Below are 17,741 nucleotides of genomic sequence, written 5' to 3' on the forward strand. Positions count from 1 at the left end.
CGGGTATTGAACACGCCCAATTAAACCAAATTATGTACCTAAAATATGCATGTATGTTGAGACGTTGAGCGTTTGAATGTCCACTGCGCAATGCTGAACAGTTTGTGTGTAATTTCCAACTAAAGCCTATACACAGTGGTAATAACATTATATCTGAATTGAACTACCTCACTATATTCTGTAATTTATCAGTTGACCCACTAAAAGTTTTTTTGTTAAAAACCCCTGACTTATAATGCCAAATCAAAGCTGAATCAACAAAATACCACCCACAAAAAAAACCCACATCATTCTTGATTCTTGTTTTCTCCTGGTGATCTCGTTCTGCTTTTTCAAAACTCCTCTCAAACCTCCACTTGGCGCACTGACACTAACGGCTTGACCGATTTGAAATTTGAAGTTAAGATCCCAAAATGTATGGGATGAACCCCTGTGCTGCTCCGCGCGAGGTCTCCACCCCCTCCCTCCCCGTCCTGACGTCACGCGCGCCGGGCTGGAGCTGGAGCAGTGCACGAAACGAACGAGCTGCTCACCACCACCAACCAACACCACCACCACCACCAACACCACCACCGCCGTACAACTGTGATGTCTATGAGCTCGCTGCTTGCTGCTGCTGCTGCTGCTGCTCGGGCTGCTGAACTGGCGTGTGCAAAAAGGAGGGAAGGTGGAGGGGAAACGCGCGTCTTTTTCCTCTGGATCCTAACTGAATTCTAACTGACGGAGGGACACGTTTCAATTATTTACACCGTTGCGCGTGAAGCCTGCGTGGAGGAGCCTTTCCCGTGTGTGTGTGTGTGTGTGTGTGTGTGTGTTTTTGCACGATCGGGATTTTGGAGGTGAGAATGGAGCTGCCTGCTGCCGGAGAGCACGTCTTTGCGGTGGAGGGCATAGAAAAGAAGCGCATTCGCAAGGTATCCAACCCCCCCCCCCGCCGCGATCACACACGTTGAAAATGCTCTGTCTTAATACGGAGCCGAGTCTAATCCGTTTTCTGTGTCCGTGCATCCTCGCAGGGGAAGACGGAGTACCTGGTGAAGTGGCGCGGCTGGTCTCCTAAGTAAGTTCAAGTGCAGTGTGCTCTTGTGTTCAGCTCGTGCACCATTTATTTCACAAAGTTGCCGAGATGGTGATGATGGTGGAGGGCGGGATGTGTTTGTGCGTGTGCGCGGTGCCCGGGTTGTGTTTGTTGCTGGAGCCGCCGCTGGCGTGAGCGCGGTTGGTATGCGTTTCCACCGAATCCGCGGATGCCTTCACTAATTTATGCGAGCGAAGGGGGTAGGCACAGCAGTGTAATCCCGTTTTAATTATTTCTGCTCTGCCAGCGAATTTACGAGACTGTGCAGCGAAAATGGCCGACTGTATGTTGCCAGAGCACAGTTTTGTGTGAAGGGAGTTTTGACATTTGAGTTGCATGTGGCGGGACCGTGACGTAGACCGCGCATATGCATCTTAAATGATGTGTGCATGCAAAACGGGGCCACAATCCACCCTTGTTTACTGGCAAAATGTGCGTGTTGAGGCTTTAAAATAACTTTACACCGGTCATGTTTGCAGGTGCATGTGATTGATTGTTGTGTTTCCTCTTTGCAGATACAACACGTGGGAACCCGAAGAGAACATCCTTGACCCGCGGCTGCTGGTCGCGTTTCAACACAGGTGAGAGTGACAGCGAGTGGTGGACTTTGGACAGCTCTGGAGCGGAGGCCCCAAACAGCAGCCGCGCGCCACCTCCACTTCAACAATGCCCTTATATGGTCATGGGAGGAGGGGCGCTCCAGTAACTCTATCACTCTGATCCCCCACACACTCCCCCCCTCGCTCTTCTCGCCCCATTGCAGCACTATCTCCTTGGGGAAAAGGCTCAGGGATGTGTGGTAGCCTGGATTCTTTAAAAAAAACTACTGTAAATATTGGATAGAAGAGATGCATGGCAAATAGGCTAAGCACAAATTATTGCCTTTTCATGTGGACAGGAGAACTTACCATTGACCTACTTTGCTTTGGAACGCTGGATTTCTCTGGTAAATTGTAAAAAAAGCGTATCTGAGTTAAGTGTGAAGAGAGGCCTGCACATGCTGCTGCCTTACCCAGTTGTTCGTAAAGTTACTGCATTGTTACTGCATCGTTTATCTCATTCGGGGGCAAATTGGTGCCGCTCTGCTTTCTTTTTCACACATTGTGGACAAATCCCTCATTTATAACATGTTATTACAGCATGTCGACCTCGGATATACCACCAAACCCTTAGTAATGCATGATAATGGACTGGAATAATGACAAATGCGGAAATGTCAGCGGGAGGGTGAAAGAGTAATGAATACAAATGTGCCTGTCATTTTGGCCTGTTCACTTGGCATTAGTGGTCTATGTGGGATATACCCTCTCCGCGGGCTATCAGAGCACCCGTGGGAGCCCAGCTAAGACAAGATGGCTGCTGAAAGGAATTTACATTTGTGAAAAGGCTAATTGACACGCTGCGGTGCCAGTGTAGCATTTCATTCTCGGGTTCCCCTTGCAGTCCGCTTTGCCTCTTTGCTAGCCCGTGTAAGTGTGTGGCGATGGTCATGGAGGACTGCCTCTGTGTGTGTGTGGATTCCTCCCGGCTCCCAGAGGATGGGGGAGGGGTGCATAGAGGGGAGAGAGAGAGAGGGAGCCTGTAATTGCCAAATCTTCGATGAATAGGGGTCACCACGTCGGACGCTGTTTGAAATCACGCACATTATAGCATTAAAGTGTTTCTTGTGGCAATTTTCCGGTTCCAATGACATTTGTAATGAAAGGGAAACAATAGCATGGTGGGGAAGCCTGTGTATGGCCTTCCTTCACATGCTGAGCCAATCAAGGTTGATATTGGACAGTCATTGTAGAGACCTTGTTTTGTCTCTACTACACTATATATAACACTGCAAAAGTGGTATTAGTCGGTAAGCATATTCGAGAGCCAAATGTAAAACAAAAATACAGCACAATGCCATGTTTATCCCATTTCATCCCTTCCTCGTGATCCTTTTTAGAGTTCAAGTGTAAACGGCTGGGCGGCCTGGCTCCAAGAGGAAGCAGAGATCCTCCGCGCTGTAAGCTTAATTGAATTTTCCCCAGGATAATGAGAATATGGAACAGGGCGATTACCATGGAGAGCTATGCAAATAAGGATCATAATACTTTGTGTAGGCTGCATTGGGGCACTCATTACTCAGACCAAATCTAAATTCTGCATTTGACCTTGAAAAGGATGGAAATGAATAAATTTGCTCACGTCAAACCTGTAACTCCCGTGTTGATTACACTTGTTGATATAAAGTAAGATGTGAACACCGAAGGTAAACAGTGAGTATAGAAATAATGTTGTTTTATTCCTTCACAGAGAGAGACAAGAGCAGCTGATGGGATACCGGAAACGAGGGCCCAAGCCAAAGCACATGCTCCTCCAGGTAACTATAATTCACTTTAAAGAGAAGATTGTAACACGCAGATTCTCTGCTGAGCTGTTGGGAGTGTGCTAGACGAACAGGGCAGATTTGTGGTACTAGAGTTTAACTTTCATAAGCTCAGAGGAAAACCAAATTTGCAGTCTGAGGTTTTGCATGCACTGCATGTACTTTATGTCCTATTTGCACTAAATTGAAACAACAAGAGAGATGTCCTGCTTTTTACTGAACTAGGTTGGATTATTTTGGTACAGCTGACTCATGGTCTTCATTTCCCCTTTTTAAACATGACTAAAATTAGAGCTGTTCTATAATTACACTGTTTCAGATCCTCTCCGCTGGGCCAATTGTGATTATTTATTTGGAGAGCAGTGTTCGTCCTTTAGAGGCATGCCACACCTCCTCAGTCACACGTGGCCAGTGCTCAGGGCTAAAGCGTGACACGTCTAGTGGCACCGCTCTGACCCCAGGTCACAGCCAAAGTCTCTTGAACGTTCTGCTGCGCTGCCTCTGTGACGGCTCAGGGTCAGGCAGGCGTAAGGGGGAAGGGGGCTGCATTTTTGACAGTCCATTTTAGTCTTTAATTTGTCTGTAACCAGAATTGAATGTGTTAGATCAGCAAACTGATGCCATGTGCTGTGTTGATAAACTTATCATAAATTACAAGCTGATTTGTTTCCCCAATGTCTGAAGGTGCCATCCTTTGCACGGAGATCAACCATCCCTGAAGCTCTGGAGGTGACCCTTCAGGAACCAGAGAGCAGCCCTAAGTTGGATCCTGTCCTGGTGCAACGGTCCCATCCGCAGCACTATCAGCTCAACAGTAAGAAGCATCATCAGTATCAGCCCAGCAGCCAGGAGCTTCCTGTGGACCCGATCATCGGCAAGAAGAAGTTTATTTACCAGCTAGACAGCAAGAAGCACCACCATTATGAGCCTGACCCCAGCATGTATGACACCCAGGCCTCCAGGCTTAAGGAGGTGGTCAAAGTTCAGGAGGCGCCGAGTAAACCATCCAATCCGGGTTGGAACTTACCACTGGCCCTGCAACAGAAATGGGTCAGAGACAAAGACACAGGCTGCTTGAGTAAAGTGAAGGAGATGGCAGTGGAGGTGAGAAAACCAGCTAAAGGGCATGACACTGTTCAAGCAGTGAAATCAGACCCTAAGGATATAAGCCTACCCAGCACTATGAGCAGTAAAATGAAGATAATCAAGAATAAAAACAAGAACGGACGTATTGTTATTGTCATGAGCAAATATATGGATAGTAAGGTTAATGAACTAAAGGGTAAAAATGGGGAATCATCAGAAGGAGACAAAATGGAAAGCATCAAGCCCTCAGAAAACAGTCCACTGCACAGAACCAAAGTCTCAGAGGCGTTGCATCCGGAGAACGGAAAGTCTCCACCAGCAGCCGAAATCCCAATCAAGTGTTCCCCAAAGGATCGGCACTTTTCCAAACCATCACCAAGCACCGCAGAAGAGTACAATACAGAGGTGGCCCGCGGTCAGGCGGACTTACCGGACGACTTGCCCTTACAGCTGACCGCAAGCTCACCTTCTGCCTCTTGGACTGTTGAAACTAACATCCCCATCCCGACCGCTCTGGATCAGATAAGGATACCCTCTTTCCCCATGGACCGCAAACGTAAGCTGTCCGATCCAGTGGAGGAGAGGAGTGTTTCCAAAGCTTTCCTGATGTCCCGGAGCCTCAGCGTGCCCAGTGCCGTGGTCAGCCCTCCTCAGGACACACCTATGGACCTTCACTGCAGCCGTTCGCTCAACAGCGTGTGCACTTATCAGACCTCGGACAGCCAAGATGAACCTATGGACCTAAGCTGTCCAAGGAATAATAAAACACCTGAACTGGAAGTACAACCAGAACCAGAACCAGAGCTGCAGACTCAGCCTGAAGTCAGAGACCCTCCTTTAGAGGAGGCGCTGAAACATTCAGAGAAGACACAAGAAGCACCAAAAACTCCCTCTCCTTTTATGGGGAATATTATAATTACTGACATTACAACAAACAGTCTCACTGTCACCTTCAAGGAATATGTTTCTTTTTAAACTAAAACTAAACCTTGAGGCCACCAGCGACTGCGTAATGGACAATACATTCTATGTAAATATGTAAAATATACAAATTTTGGATATATTAAATTTATAATTTATAATGCAAAATTCAATATGTTTCTTATGTTTTATACTGCAACTATTCTGTGATGTAGCCAAGAAAGTGCCCTCGAGAATTTGAGTGAATGCATTCATATGTATGCATTCCACTATTTAATAATATCAGCTCGTTATTGACATATTTAACTTAGGAGTCTTGTATCAAATGTATAACCCTATGAAGTTTCATACATATTTTGTATAAACAATATTAAAACCTATTTTGGTCCTATTTGAAAGGAAATGGTTATGTTAATCAAAGATCAAACTGAAAGCACTTAGTTGCATTAATCATTTCTAAAGTCATGAAACCGTGAGCTCGAGTTGAATTGGTCGTCTCTCTTTCATATTTATATTTGGCTTTCATCCCTACAAACCAGGCCTACATTTAAAATATGTTTTAATTAGCAAACATTAGCGTGAATGTGTTTACTTGCCTACTCAATCTTAATTGATATTTAAAGGAAAATGTATAATCTCAAAGGTTAGTTCCCTTTCAGAAATGGGTGTCATTTTTCAAACTCGCTCTTGTTAAGAAAAAACCTATTGATTCACACCATAATGAGGCTGTGATTTATGACCTTGTTATGGACTTTACATCTGCTGGAGTTACTTTGAAATGTCCCTTGTTTGTTCTAGAAATACCTAAAATGTTACAGCGATTAGCGTTTAATCATCTCATTTTGAAGTTAAATATATGCTATGAAGAATATGTGAATGCTTTATGTTTAGAAGAAGCTGGTTTCCTACGAATAAACTCTTTTTATTTGTGGAACAACTTTATTTTACTGTAGTTTCCATTTTGCTGCTGTTAGTTCTAATGTCAGTTTTTGTTAGTGAGAAATCGTTGGACGTAAACCCACATTTGAGATTGATTGAATTGCCTTCAACGCACACTTAATGCAAAACCAGTATGAATGCAAAACTGCTATAAAATATTTTATTGAGGGTTAATTTGTTGTTCTAAACAATAACAATGTTCTCTGCATCAGAAGCTGAACGTGATCCACTAAGCTGCTTGGCTTCTGCACATTTAGATTGTGTATTACTTCATTGTTAATCTTTTGCTTTTTGTTACTTTGCACTTGATCCTATGTCAAAATGATTGTTCTAAAGTACGTTTTCAAAAAGGTTGGTGTTGGCACAGCTTAGGCCTATTGGATGCTGTCTTACAATAAAAAATAAAACAATAATAATAATTTGTGTGTTGTATTAAAATTATATTGTACACTTGATTATCTATTAAGAACTCACTCGCGTTTCCCTTTTCCTAAGAAGCACACAATGTTCAATAGAACTCAACAACAGAGTAACACAGTTGCATAAAAGCAATACATTAGAGCAGTGTGTTGCATTGCAGAACTGATTTTCTTTATATTTATATATTTCTCTGCAACTCTTAATCCACTTAATATGTTCATTGTTAACTTACACTTTAACCTACTGCATGGAATTGACCATTTAGGGAGAGATATTTGATTTTGCCACATTCCAGTAGGCCTACCGTTCACCTAATGAGGCTTCACTGAATTTACCTCCATTTTCATTTGCTTTGCGTTACAATGACAAACTGCTCTATATCAGCTGCAGTTACACTTATTGATAGTTAAAGCATTGTGCAAAAAATGTCCAGGATTTAGGCGCAGAGAGGCTAAATTTAAAGACCTTGTTTTAGGGTAAATGCTTTCGAGCACTGGTTTTAAATAAGCTACATTGGACGTCACACTGAAGGCGCACTTAACAGGTGCGCACTGAAGGGGCAGTTACTCCTTTACGCAGTTTTAGACTTTGGTTGTGCTTATGTTACTTAATATGTCCACCAAGGGCCTATAACTGTAATCCCTCAAGGCGCACCTCAGACTTGTAGAGAGTCTTTGGCCTTTGGAGTGAGAAAGTGGACCAGGGCTCGGAGCATAGAGACATATTTATAGAGGCAGTGTGATGTTTCACATTCCCTCTTTATCATTGCAGCTGCAGGACGCTATGGGCTAGTGTCAGCACCGAGATCAGCTGACTGATTTAGGAGTCCAATAATGGAAAATGACCTGACGAGGCCACGTACGTCCTTCGATTAATAAGTTGTAGCCTTCTTTTATTGGTGATGTTTTATTCAGGCTGTAACTGGTACACATTTACTAAGCCTGCATTCATATTAGGCAGGGGACTGTGCTGCAGGTGGATTGTTCCTGTAATCCGTTCAAACGTTGATGTAGAAGATGGCAGGTCTCTGCCACACGCCTCCGCCTGAGCGGGGCTTGTGGTTTGTCGGAGTGACGCAGCAGAGCGGGGCAGTAGTTGCCCAGAAACAGAGCGGCACCAGTGCTGCGTCTCACGCGGGGCACAGGCGCGTCTCTGTTTATTCACGTCGCTAATGCTGCTCTCCATGGGCTCTAGATAAAAGCTGTTCACACTTCACGCAGCTCTGCGTCCAAATATGGAGCAGAGGAAGAGCCACTACGTCGTGAAATGTCGGTCCGGGCGCGCTATCAAAATGGTGGTTCATATATTTCTAGTGGCTGTGGCATAGGCTACATGTCTTTTGTCCACTGCGCGTTTAGGCTCGTGCAGAGGTGATGAGATGCCATCGTGTTCGATCGAAATGTGCAAAATGTGACGATAAAAAAGACACACAACAGTGTTGCACCTGACATGTTCTTCAAACATGTTCTTCAAACGTGGTATAACAACAGCCGCCGCAAAAATAACCCACACAAATTAACCAAGTACATTGATATTTGCAAATCATGTGAAAACCATTGCTAAATAAGCTGCTGTATAAGAACAACCACGTACCACCGCGGAGCCATTAACGGATCACGTGTGTGATGTCTTTTTTGCTCACACAAGATTTTGTCAAGTAAAAAATGAAGACAAAGAATAGACTATATAAAAGTTAATAGAAATATCAACGTCACTTAATTGACAAACTTAATTCAGAGTTTTGCGTCCAATTGTTTTTCGTCCTCTTTTTGTTGATATGATTCCTGTTTAAAAGTACTGAAAACTAATTGCTTGAAGACAAGATACTGTTAATGCCTAAATGCTGTCAATGACCAGCAGAACCTTATTCAGAAAATAACTATCGAAGAAATTCAGAAGGCGCCTGAGTTATTTTCTATCATTCAGTGAAATTGCATTTATTTTTGTTAAGCTCAAATCACAGCAGTTGCTTTGAAGAGTGTTCAAAGTCTACCTACTTTTCTGTTGTTGTTGAATCTCATCAGTTGTAATTTTGTTGTGTATCAAGTAAAAAAAATATATGTGGCATAATAATAATAATAATGATAATGATAATGATAATGATAATTATAATGATAATAATAATAATAATAATAATAATAATAATAACATTAATATCAGCACGATGTGGTAATGCTGAGGAAAATTGCCATGATCAAAACTACTAAATGTGCTAAATGTTCACTTTTATACTCTTCAAACGGTCATATCAAGCACTTTATCTTGATGGAATAAAGTTGAACAAAAAGCAAAAAAGAAAAAACGAAAAAGAAAAGAAACATGTTTAGGCAACAGACAAAAAAGCGCGTTCGTATTTTTGTGTGATGGGGCAATGCACACATTCTTTAGGCCTAATGAGTAAAACAGTCCCTAAAATTAAATGTGCAACGAACACATTTGTTAACGGGGGATTTTGTCTGATTTTGTGCATTAATCCTCCATAGGCCACTTATATTGCCTACTGGCTATTTACATAGCCAATTTATTTTATTTATGAACGTGGACGCAACAATATAAAACTGTATATATATTATTTCCTCTTCATGTCTCGTTCAATTTGAAAAAAAAAAACAAGGAGAAAAAAACCCTCCATGATCCGGTTCAAAGAGACCTTAACAAATGTATGACAAAAATATTTTGCGTATAGATCAGCTTAATTTGATGTCATATCATTTAATCATTTTCATAGCCAGTATGATGTTCTTTAAACATGTTTCACTCTGTTTTCTCCTCACATGAATGTGTTTTTTTATTGGTGCAGGTTATTGGTGCATTGCAATTTCAAACTCAAACAAATACATATAAATACAAATAAATACATTTGTGTAATGCTGCGTGGCCCTTGTCCGAGGCCCCGTGGGCCCGCGTGCCACTGCCGTTGTTGCACGCACACATTCCAGCGCACGCGCCCGAGCAGCGGGACTCCGCCTTCTTCTCGCGCTCACAAACCGAGGCACGTAGCAGCGTCCTGCGCTCTGTGCCTGGCAACGCACACTAACGTCATGACGTTTCTGTGCGTATTATGGGATGTGGCGAATTAAACAAGCCCAGAGCAACACGGGGACGTTTTATAAAACACCAAACGACGGATTGTGAGCGCGGGGAGCCATGGAGCTCTCTGCCGTGGGGGAAAGCGTGTTTGCGGCAGAGTCCATCCTTAAAAGGCGAATCAGACGGGTATTTCGAGCATTTCTCTGTTCAGTCTGTGTCCACGCGTTCACTGGGCTCTGCTGTTGTCGACAGGCTCCGCTAACCTGTGCTGTGTTTATTTTGCAGGGTCGCTGGGAATATCTTTTGAAATGGAAGGGCTGGTCTCAGAAGTGAGTATGAGGCGGTGAAGGACAGCGCTCCTTTCTGGACGCTCTCACCACTGCAGCGTCTTGTTGACAGCTTTTGTACGCTGTTCTGCTTCACACAGTTTATTACAATCTGTGCACATCAGGCAGGGGCTGGAAACATCCACGCGCGGCTCAGATGCGCGGGTAAATCGCGAGGCGCTTTCTGCGTCACGATCCGCTATGATAGGCAAACGCAGCGCAGCGCGGATCCGACTGTGGCGCGGCTCTGTTTGTTGGTTCAAGTTTGAAACCTCGCAGACTCAACGTGTTTCGTCGTGTGTTGTGACGCAGATACAGCACATGGGAACCAGAGGAGAACATCCTGGATCCGCGACTGTTCGCCGCATTCGAGGAGAGGTGAGGACCTGCCACAGGCCCGAGCCCAGCGCGCTGCATGGCTTATGTAACAGGAACAGTGCTGCAGACACAGAGCTGCCTCATGCCGCGGCTCTGCAACTAAGTTAGAGTTTGAAAGAGTGATGCAATGCAATTTCTGTGTGACTACTAATTATAAAAATGCAACATTAACATTTGTCTTAATTTGTTTTGTTTTTTTTTCAGGGAAAGAGAGAGAGAGCGGTTTGGTCCCAAAAAGAGGGGCCCAAAGCCACAGACGTTTCTTCTAAAGGTACAATGTTTTCTGTGAAGCCTTTTATCTCTGAGATACGCACAGTTTGTTGGCAGGAAATCAGGACCTGATTAATTTATAGGTTATAAGTCTGACCACATTTATCTTTAGCCTATAGTTTTCCTATATTCAATCTTATCCAGTGCCTCAAGCCTATTCTCTAAATACAATGGCCATACATTAAGCGCAGGCTTTAGGGCCCGTTAGTTTCCAGGGCCAGTTCCTCACAGAAATATATCAAAGTCTATTTGTTATGTCCACAGGCCCAGGCCAAAGCCAGGAACAAGCCACACGAGTTGAGAAGAGCCACGCCGAGGTCAGTGGGTCTGGTCTCTGCCAGGTCAGAATGCGTCATCACGCCCAGGGCGCGTGAGGGTTTGCGCGCAGTGGTGCCCACTATCTACCCTCCCAGCGCAGTCAACAGAGGGGAGAGCGTCCCTGTTGGATATACAGACTTGGAGAGAAGGTACAGACCAGCCATAACTGACAAGGAAGTGATACGTAAAAAGCGTGGACGCAAACCCAAAAGGCCTTTAGGATACCAAGAGGTCAAACGCAGCAGGTCACTGGAGGAGTGTCCAGCAACAAGGCCCTTACATTATTCAGACCACACTCTCAACATGCTGACTAAAAGGTTTGAAGAGGAGACCACAATCACCCCAAAGTCCAGTGCGTCCTATACGTGCACTTTGGGCACAGTGGACACCAGAACTCACTTTGTGAACAGAATGTCTCACCACCCGCTTAAACACCGACCCGCCATCATCCCTGCACTCTCAGACCCAGACGACCACACGCCCCCTGCAGACTTCTGCACCCTGTGGACGCCACCTCTAAACCGCGTGGAGGCAGTGACCGTGACCGACGTCACCATGAACTTCTTGACAGTCACCATCCGCGAAAGCAGCACGGATAAGGGCTTCTTCAAAGACAAAAGATGAGCGTGCTCTTCAAGTAGAGACACTAAACGCCGCTTGCTCTTATATAAACGCATATAATAAGCAGCAAAAAATAAATGTCACGTGTTAATGAAGACTGGTGTGGATGTGTATACATTACATTTGTATTTCCTAGTGACTCAATCACAGTTGTGCTAATTCTGAAGAAGAATGAGTATTGGGCTGAAAACCGTGTTAAGTAATATGAAATTGTACAGCATAAAACTTCTATGCGGCATAAACACATACCTATATATACCAACATTTATGTAGGGAGCATAAAAACTAAAAATATAATAAAGAACATTAGGCCTACATTTTGTTGAACTTCTGCCTTCAGCCATCGAGGCCTCTTTACACGAATTATTTTTAGTCCGGAGTTTAGATTAGGCAAATGCACTTAAATTGTGAGGCGTTGTGACGGGCCCACGCGGCTTTAGGAGACACGCAGGCCCAGGCTGAGACAGGTCAGATCTGGGAAGAGGCGCGTCCAGCTCAGGCCTGTTTTATTTCTTTTCTGTCTGCTGACCACCAACAGAAGCTTCGGTACGTTATTGGTTAAATATTTAAAATCAGATCTCAGGTGTCAGAACTGTCAAATACCAACTCAAAAACGCAATATAACCCATTGAAATGAGCCTTCCATTAAATTCAAGTGACCAAGAATGATGTCAGAGAGCGGGAACGAGCGTGAGCGCGCGTGGTGAAGCTGCGTGCGGCCCGAACAATACATTACACACACATGCCTCAGCAACACAAACCACACAGGGCGAGTGGGTTCTAATTTGAGTGACATCCGTGTGTTTCAATACAAGACCATGTGATCAATCAATATGTTTTGGGGTTTCTTTTCATGCCAAACCGAATTAACTCGCGTGTGACATCATTTTTCCTCGACGATCTCAAAATTCAAACGATATGAAATAATTGCACAAAGATGCCTAAAGATGATGTGATGTAAGATTATAAGACTTTACTCTGCCTTTTTGAGCACAAACGTTTGTTGTGCGTTTGGAACATGAGGCCCCCCAAACTCTCTCCAAAGAATGACCCTGAAGCCTTCAGCGCAGTGGTCACGCTCTGCACGTTAAAATGTCCACCCGCCACTGTCACGCTGCCAATGGTCACGTGCCATTACGCCATTACGCGTGACGAACAGATATGGTTTTCATCTGACGTTATGAAGGACTGATGAGTGAAAGAGCTTGTTTTAGAGGCTCGTTACAATTATGTGCGCAATCCTGTCGCTAGAGGGAGCCCAAGAACCGCGTTTGCACTCGCGCGCTCCCAGATATTAAACTAATATCAAACCTATAAGCACGGCATGAATAAAAGCTGGGGTGTACATGTAGGCCATTTAAAACCCCAGTGCGAAACATTTTATCCCCCAAAAAAAGACTGAAATAAAAGCATCATTTTGGACCTTATTTGGGTCGAAAAACGTATACAAACGCGTCCATACTCCTGGACAAGTTGTTCCCTTGGCTAATATTCCACAGTAAGGCATAAAATCTATTTAACTCCATGAAGAATGATCGAAAGTAGGGTTTTAACTTTCTTTTATTTATTTGTTTTAACTTTTTTTAAACGCGAGAAAGAAAGAGAGAGAGAAAGAGAAAGAGAGCGAAAGAGAGAGAGAGGGAGGGAGTGAAGGAAGGAGGGAGGAGGGTGTATAATGATGACCTTGGTCTGTCACTGCCCCGCACTCACTCACTCGCCGCTCGCGCCGCTGCCCTCGGAGCGCACGAGCCTCTTGTCCCCATGTGTCACCGCAGACTTCACTTCGGATGGCCTCAGTTTTCATCAATGAGATGTTTTACAATGTGATAAACTGGATATATTTGGCCACATTTTTCATCAACTGCACAGCTGATTTCTGCAACTGGACCGGGAGGTGAGGCAAGCATGAAATATACTGTCTGAGTAATTGTCCTTGCACCATCATGACATGCTGGTGTCTGTGTGATGTCTGTGTGATGTCTGTGTGATGTCTGTGTGTGGTGGATGAAGCTTCACAGATGAGAAGGAACCCGGGCTCGTGCTGCAGGTGCGACTGCGCTGCGCTGCGGGCTGGATAAGGTGGTCCTCCCCGGGTCAGGCTCTCAGGGTGGTCCTGGAACCCAGTCTGTCCTCCGCCGCGCGCCCAACCGTCTGCATCAAAGCCTCCCCGTCCCTGCGCGGGGTCAACGTGTTCATTGAGCGCTCGGGGCGGCTGAAGCTGCTGACCACGCCGCGCCCGCGTCCAGAGAGGAGGAGGATAACGTGTTTCCGCGCGGACGATGATCACGGAGCTGTCGTGTACCTCGAGGCCAGTGTCCAGAGCACCGTGTCGTGGAGGAGACGCGCCGTGGGGTTAAAGTACGAGCTGACCTACCCTAGGACAGGGGCCAGTCCGGACCAAACTGGAGCGCAAGGTAAAGTTTATTGTAGCGGACTGTGGGGCCAAAAAAGTCTTAAACACATGGAACGTTTCATTCGTTAAATTCAACTAGGCCTAAATACAAAACAATTAATCAACTCATTTATCATTAACATCAACAAGTATTGACCAAAAATATGATGATTTAATAATAAACCTTCTCAACGCGCTCAACAATTTTGAGAGTAAATCACTATTATTTAAATTAATTGATTTCAAACTTTTGTAAACTCGACAAAGGCCTAAAGTTTTTCATCTGTTTTTTTTTTTTATCAATGACAAGATGGATTTTAAAAAGAGCAAAATAGACTTTGAACTTAATCAATTAGTCTATATTTAGTGCTTTTAGTTTTAAAGCAACTCACAGCAATATATAAAGTAAACCCTTTTAACCCAAATATAACTGAGAACAATCCTTAAATTAAATTATAGTCCATATTATTCTTCACAAACTCTCAAAGTCAAAATCAGAGAACAGGCAGAAACTCACGACATAAGGACAAAAAAAAATCAACTATCTGAAAAAAAAAGAAGGTTTCTTTATACCCCTGATGAAAGTGTGCATGCTGGTGGTCATCTCTGTTTGTCAGGCGGTCTGGCTTCCATCGAGAAACAAAGCACTAAGAGCAAAGCTAAGCACAGGGCAGCAGAGGGCACCGGGCCAGAGGGGCTGAATGGAGTGTTCAAATACTTGTCAGATTCCTCGAATGCCTCTTGATTGTCTGTGAGCGTCTCGAGGCGCTGATGTCATCCTGGACCTATATTAAGCACAGCTGTCTGTCTAACCTCCAAGTGAGCAGTGTTTGACTCTTGAAGCTCTCCGTGTTGCTTCGGGGTCGTCCAAAGGGGCAAAAGAAGCAAAGGCGGGGATGGTTTTGATCCTGGGAAGAGAATAAAATGCATTAGTAGCGTTCTTTGGGGTGACCATGGCTCCTTTTAATGTGATGGATGGTAGAGGATAATATCAGACCGAATTAGATTAACAGTTGTTGTAAAAGCTTTAATGTAATTTCATTTTCTTACAGATTCATGTCGTCCCTGCAACAACACTGAGCTGCTCATGGCCATCTGCATCAGTGACTTTGGTGAGTGAAGAGCTCAACGTTGTATGCATAATTTAAGATGCCTTTATATTGTTTTGACACTTGTATCAATTTAACAATGTGCCATCTAGTTTCAATTTATGTTATAAATGTTTGCTGCAATAGATTTTCCTTAAACACAAGACATATATAAGAAAAGAATAAATGACTTATAAATATTGACCCAGAATGTAACAGCACACATCTTTTTTCCCACAGTTGTCCGAGGCTCCATACAGCAGGTCTCTCATCACTCTGACAGAGAGACATCTTTAATACAAGTGTCTGTGACCAGAGTATACAAGCAGCACGGCAGCGTGTTTGAACAATCTCACTTGTACCCCACGTCCAGTCCCTCCTGGTCCGGACACATCTCCACGCTCCTCCGGTGCCACATCAAACCAGGAGAGGGAGAGTTTCTATTTACGGGGTCAGAGCACTTTGGGAGAGCCTGGTTAGGGTGTGCCCCTCGATTCAAAGACTTCCTGTCAGCGTACCACAGCGCCAGGGCGGCACGGAGCAACCCCTGCGATTTCCCTTTGGACTGAGGAGCGGCTCAACTTGTCCCACTACACGCCCAAACCACAGGCCTCCTCACCTCTGTGCAGCGCTCAGAGGCCCTTAGTCAGAGCAAGTATAGTTGTGCCCTGGAGGTACACGCAGCAGGTATTTCACTCTCTGCTGGAGTACTCATTTGGAGAGGCCCACTGCTGAGGTGCCCCACAGCTCCAAGAGGGTCTTATGTCTTTGTTCCACTGCGTCTGTGGGACATTCAGAGGAGGTGGAGTCTCGTCTGTTGGTGCCCCGCCCCCTCAAACACTCACCAAAACTGCCCTGTCTTATAAGTTGTTACGTGATTAATTGTGTCGTTGTTGTTTTTGTCTGACACATGATGAATTTCAGACTGCTTGAACTTTGTAAAATAAATGTGGATAAATATTTTCATCATAATGCGTGTCATTTGTCTTGGAGTTTATACAAGTTTGGACAAGGTAAACTATGCAATTCTTGTGTTTCCTTCCCCACTAATCTACAGAATGTTTCCTCACTCTTTCCCCGTTGATCAGATGTTTTATGATATAATAAAGGGTTAAAATATAGCTCTACCATAATAGAAAATTCAAAACTTTAAATTCAATGAATGATGGATTGGTCCCTCCAATCATGATTGATTGAAATTAAAAAAAAGAGAGAATTGGGGGCCCAAATCCTGTGGAGACCCTCCCCTCAGCTCCGCCCACCAGAGCTAAACAATAAATTGACTTTTGAAGCAGTAGTGTTTTTTTTCTGGCTTCCCGCCACATTCTTCGTGGCCAGGCAGGGTGCACAAACGCTGTGTTGAACGTTTTATGAGGACTAAATGGGTCCCAATGAAAGTGTAAATGACTCTGGGGTGAAGAGGGTCCACACAAAGGCTCCACCGTGACAAGGGCTGAAGCAAACATAATGACTATTGGGTCCCAACCAATTCTAGTTTCATAATTCTACCAGGAGTAAATGTTGAAAGTATTGGAAATATTCAATAATATAAGAAAACTTCTCAAACACATTTGGGAAACATTTGCTGATAAACAGTGGTGGCTGAAATTGCAAAATGTTGAAATATACCTCGAATTAATATACTATGAGAACTGAGGAAAATACTTATAAGTGGTGAGTATGAATAATAGAAGCATCAGAAAACAGAACGTGAAGGTTCTATCGGCCACATAATCTCGACGCTGAGGGGACGAAGCATTCATATTTGAAAATAAGTATTATAAAAGGTTAATTCTTCTGAAGTATCTTTGGTCAACAAATGCATCCAGCCATGTTCACATCTGCAGAACAATCTAATGAACTTGTACAAAGTCTGAAGAGTATCTAAAAATATATGTTATTTATTGCACTTAATGTTTAGACAAATTAAATAATGTGAGCTGATGACATGATCCCTACAGCAACTTAAAAATAAACAGAATTGCATCATGCTTATGCTCCAGCCAGATAACCTGCATGATAGACTTTGCACAAAAAGGTATAAATGTTTCTATAACACAATAAAGAGTCTTGAGTAAAATAATAGGCCCGTTCTCCTAAAATCCTGGCTTAGAGCCCATATTGAAGTTTTCTCCTTCTGCATTGTCCCAGGGGCCCACCATGTCCAATATGCCAGCTCACCTCACCCCGCACCAGGCCTTTGACAACCCACAGTGTCATGTGTGGGAATCCTGTGGCTCTCTACGGGACAGACGCAGGAGGGCTGAAGCGGGACGGCTGGACGGAGCAGCGGCAGGAGTCCGCCCAGGCTGGGGGGGTAATTGGTTTATCCCAGCGTCTGGATCTCTTTCCCATGTGGGCCACTGCTGAGGGGAGGCCCGGAGGTACAATATGGGAACAGCGTGATGCCCAGCAAGCTTCAACCACTATTCACCCAGGGCGAGCTACAGATGGTCCTGGGATATAAGTGTTTGAAAACTTACTATGCCATTGAGGCTTTGAAATGGACAAT

General features: G+C 44.2%; 3 protein-coding genes across 3 annotated transcripts; all 3 read left to right on the plus strand.

Moving 5' to 3' along the window:
• The first annotated feature begins 603 nt into the window (after positions 1 to 603).
• cbx4 (chromobox homolog 4 (Pc class homolog, Drosophila)) lies at positions 604 to 6,805 on the plus strand. The gene is made up of 6 exons (XM_072443374.1): positions 604 to 809; positions 840 to 914; positions 1,017 to 1,060; positions 1,594 to 1,659; positions 3,368 to 3,434; positions 4,125 to 6,805. Exons 2-6 carry the CDS (start codon positions 846 to 848, stop codon positions 5,499 to 5,501), a joined length of 1,623 nt encoding a protein of 540 aa, XP_072299475.1. The 5' UTR covers positions 604 to 809; positions 840 to 845; the 3' UTR covers positions 5,502 to 6,805.
• Positions 6,806 to 9,796: 2,991 nt separating this feature from the next.
• Positions 9,797 to 11,844, plus strand: cbx8a (chromobox homolog 8a (Pc class homolog, Drosophila)). The gene is made up of 5 exons (XM_072443376.1): positions 9,797 to 10,022; positions 10,122 to 10,165; positions 10,475 to 10,540; positions 10,745 to 10,811; positions 11,075 to 11,844. The coding sequence occupies exons 1-5, from the start codon at positions 9,954 to 9,956 to the stop codon at positions 11,750 to 11,752; spliced, it is 924 nt and encodes a 307-aa protein (XP_072299477.1). The 5' UTR covers positions 9,797 to 9,953; the 3' UTR covers positions 11,753 to 11,844.
• Positions 11,845 to 13,509: 1,665 nt separating this feature from the next.
• LOC140358513 (meteorin-like protein) lies at positions 13,510 to 16,201 on the plus strand. The gene is made up of 4 exons (XM_072443401.1): positions 13,510 to 13,643; positions 13,760 to 14,163; positions 15,194 to 15,253; positions 15,470 to 16,201. Exons 1-4 carry the CDS (start codon positions 13,537 to 13,539, stop codon positions 15,796 to 15,798), a joined length of 900 nt encoding a protein of 299 aa, XP_072299502.1. The 5' UTR covers positions 13,510 to 13,536; the 3' UTR covers positions 15,799 to 16,201.
• Positions 16,202 to 17,741: the final 1,540 nt, after the last annotated feature.

The sequence above is a fragment of the Eucyclogobius newberryi genome, unplaced genomic scaffold (assembly GCF_026437365.1).
Source record: "Eucyclogobius newberryi isolate DKJ021-1_F unplaced genomic scaffold, fEucNew1.0.hap1 SCAF_13, whole genome shotgun sequence".
Lineage (NCBI taxonomy): Eukaryota > Metazoa > Chordata > Actinopteri > Gobiiformes > Gobiidae > Eucyclogobius > Eucyclogobius newberryi.

Excerpts from the sequence above, each read along its gene's own strand:
- cbx4 (XM_072443374.1), top strand. The coding sequence starts at position 846 with ATGGAGCTGCCTGCTGCCGGAGAGCACGTCTTTGCGGTGGAGGGCATA. Across the intron at positions 915-1,016 it reads AAAAGAAGCGCATTCGCAAG|GGGAAGACGGAGTACCTGGT; the intron begins GTATCCAACCCC and ends GCATCCTCGCAG. Across the intron at positions 1,660-3,367 it reads CTGGTCGCGTTTCAACACAG|AGAGAGACAAGAGCAGCTGA; the intron begins GTGAGAGTGACA and ends ATTCCTTCACAG.
- cbx8a (XM_072443376.1), top strand. The coding sequence starts at position 9,954 with ATGGAGCTCTCTGCCGTGGGGGAAAGCGTGTTTGCGGCAGAGTCCATC. Across the intron at positions 10,166-10,474 it reads TGGAAGGGCTGGTCTCAGAA|ATACAGCACATGGGAACCAG; the intron begins GTGAGTATGAGG and ends GTTGTGACGCAG. Across the intron at positions 10,812-11,074 it reads CACAGACGTTTCTTCTAAAG|GCCCAGGCCAAAGCCAGGAA; the intron begins GTACAATGTTTT and ends TTATGTCCACAG.
- LOC140358513 (XM_072443401.1), top strand. The coding sequence starts at position 13,537 with ATGGCCTCAGTTTTCATCAATGAGATGTTTTACAATGTGATAAACTGG. Across the intron at positions 13,644-13,759 it reads TTCTGCAACTGGACCGGGAG|CTTCACAGATGAGAAGGAAC; the intron begins GTGAGGCAAGCA and ends TGGTGGATGAAG. Across the intron at positions 14,164-15,193 it reads GGACCAAACTGGAGCGCAAG|ATTCATGTCGTCCCTGCAAC; the intron begins GTAAAGTTTATT and ends ATTTTCTTACAG.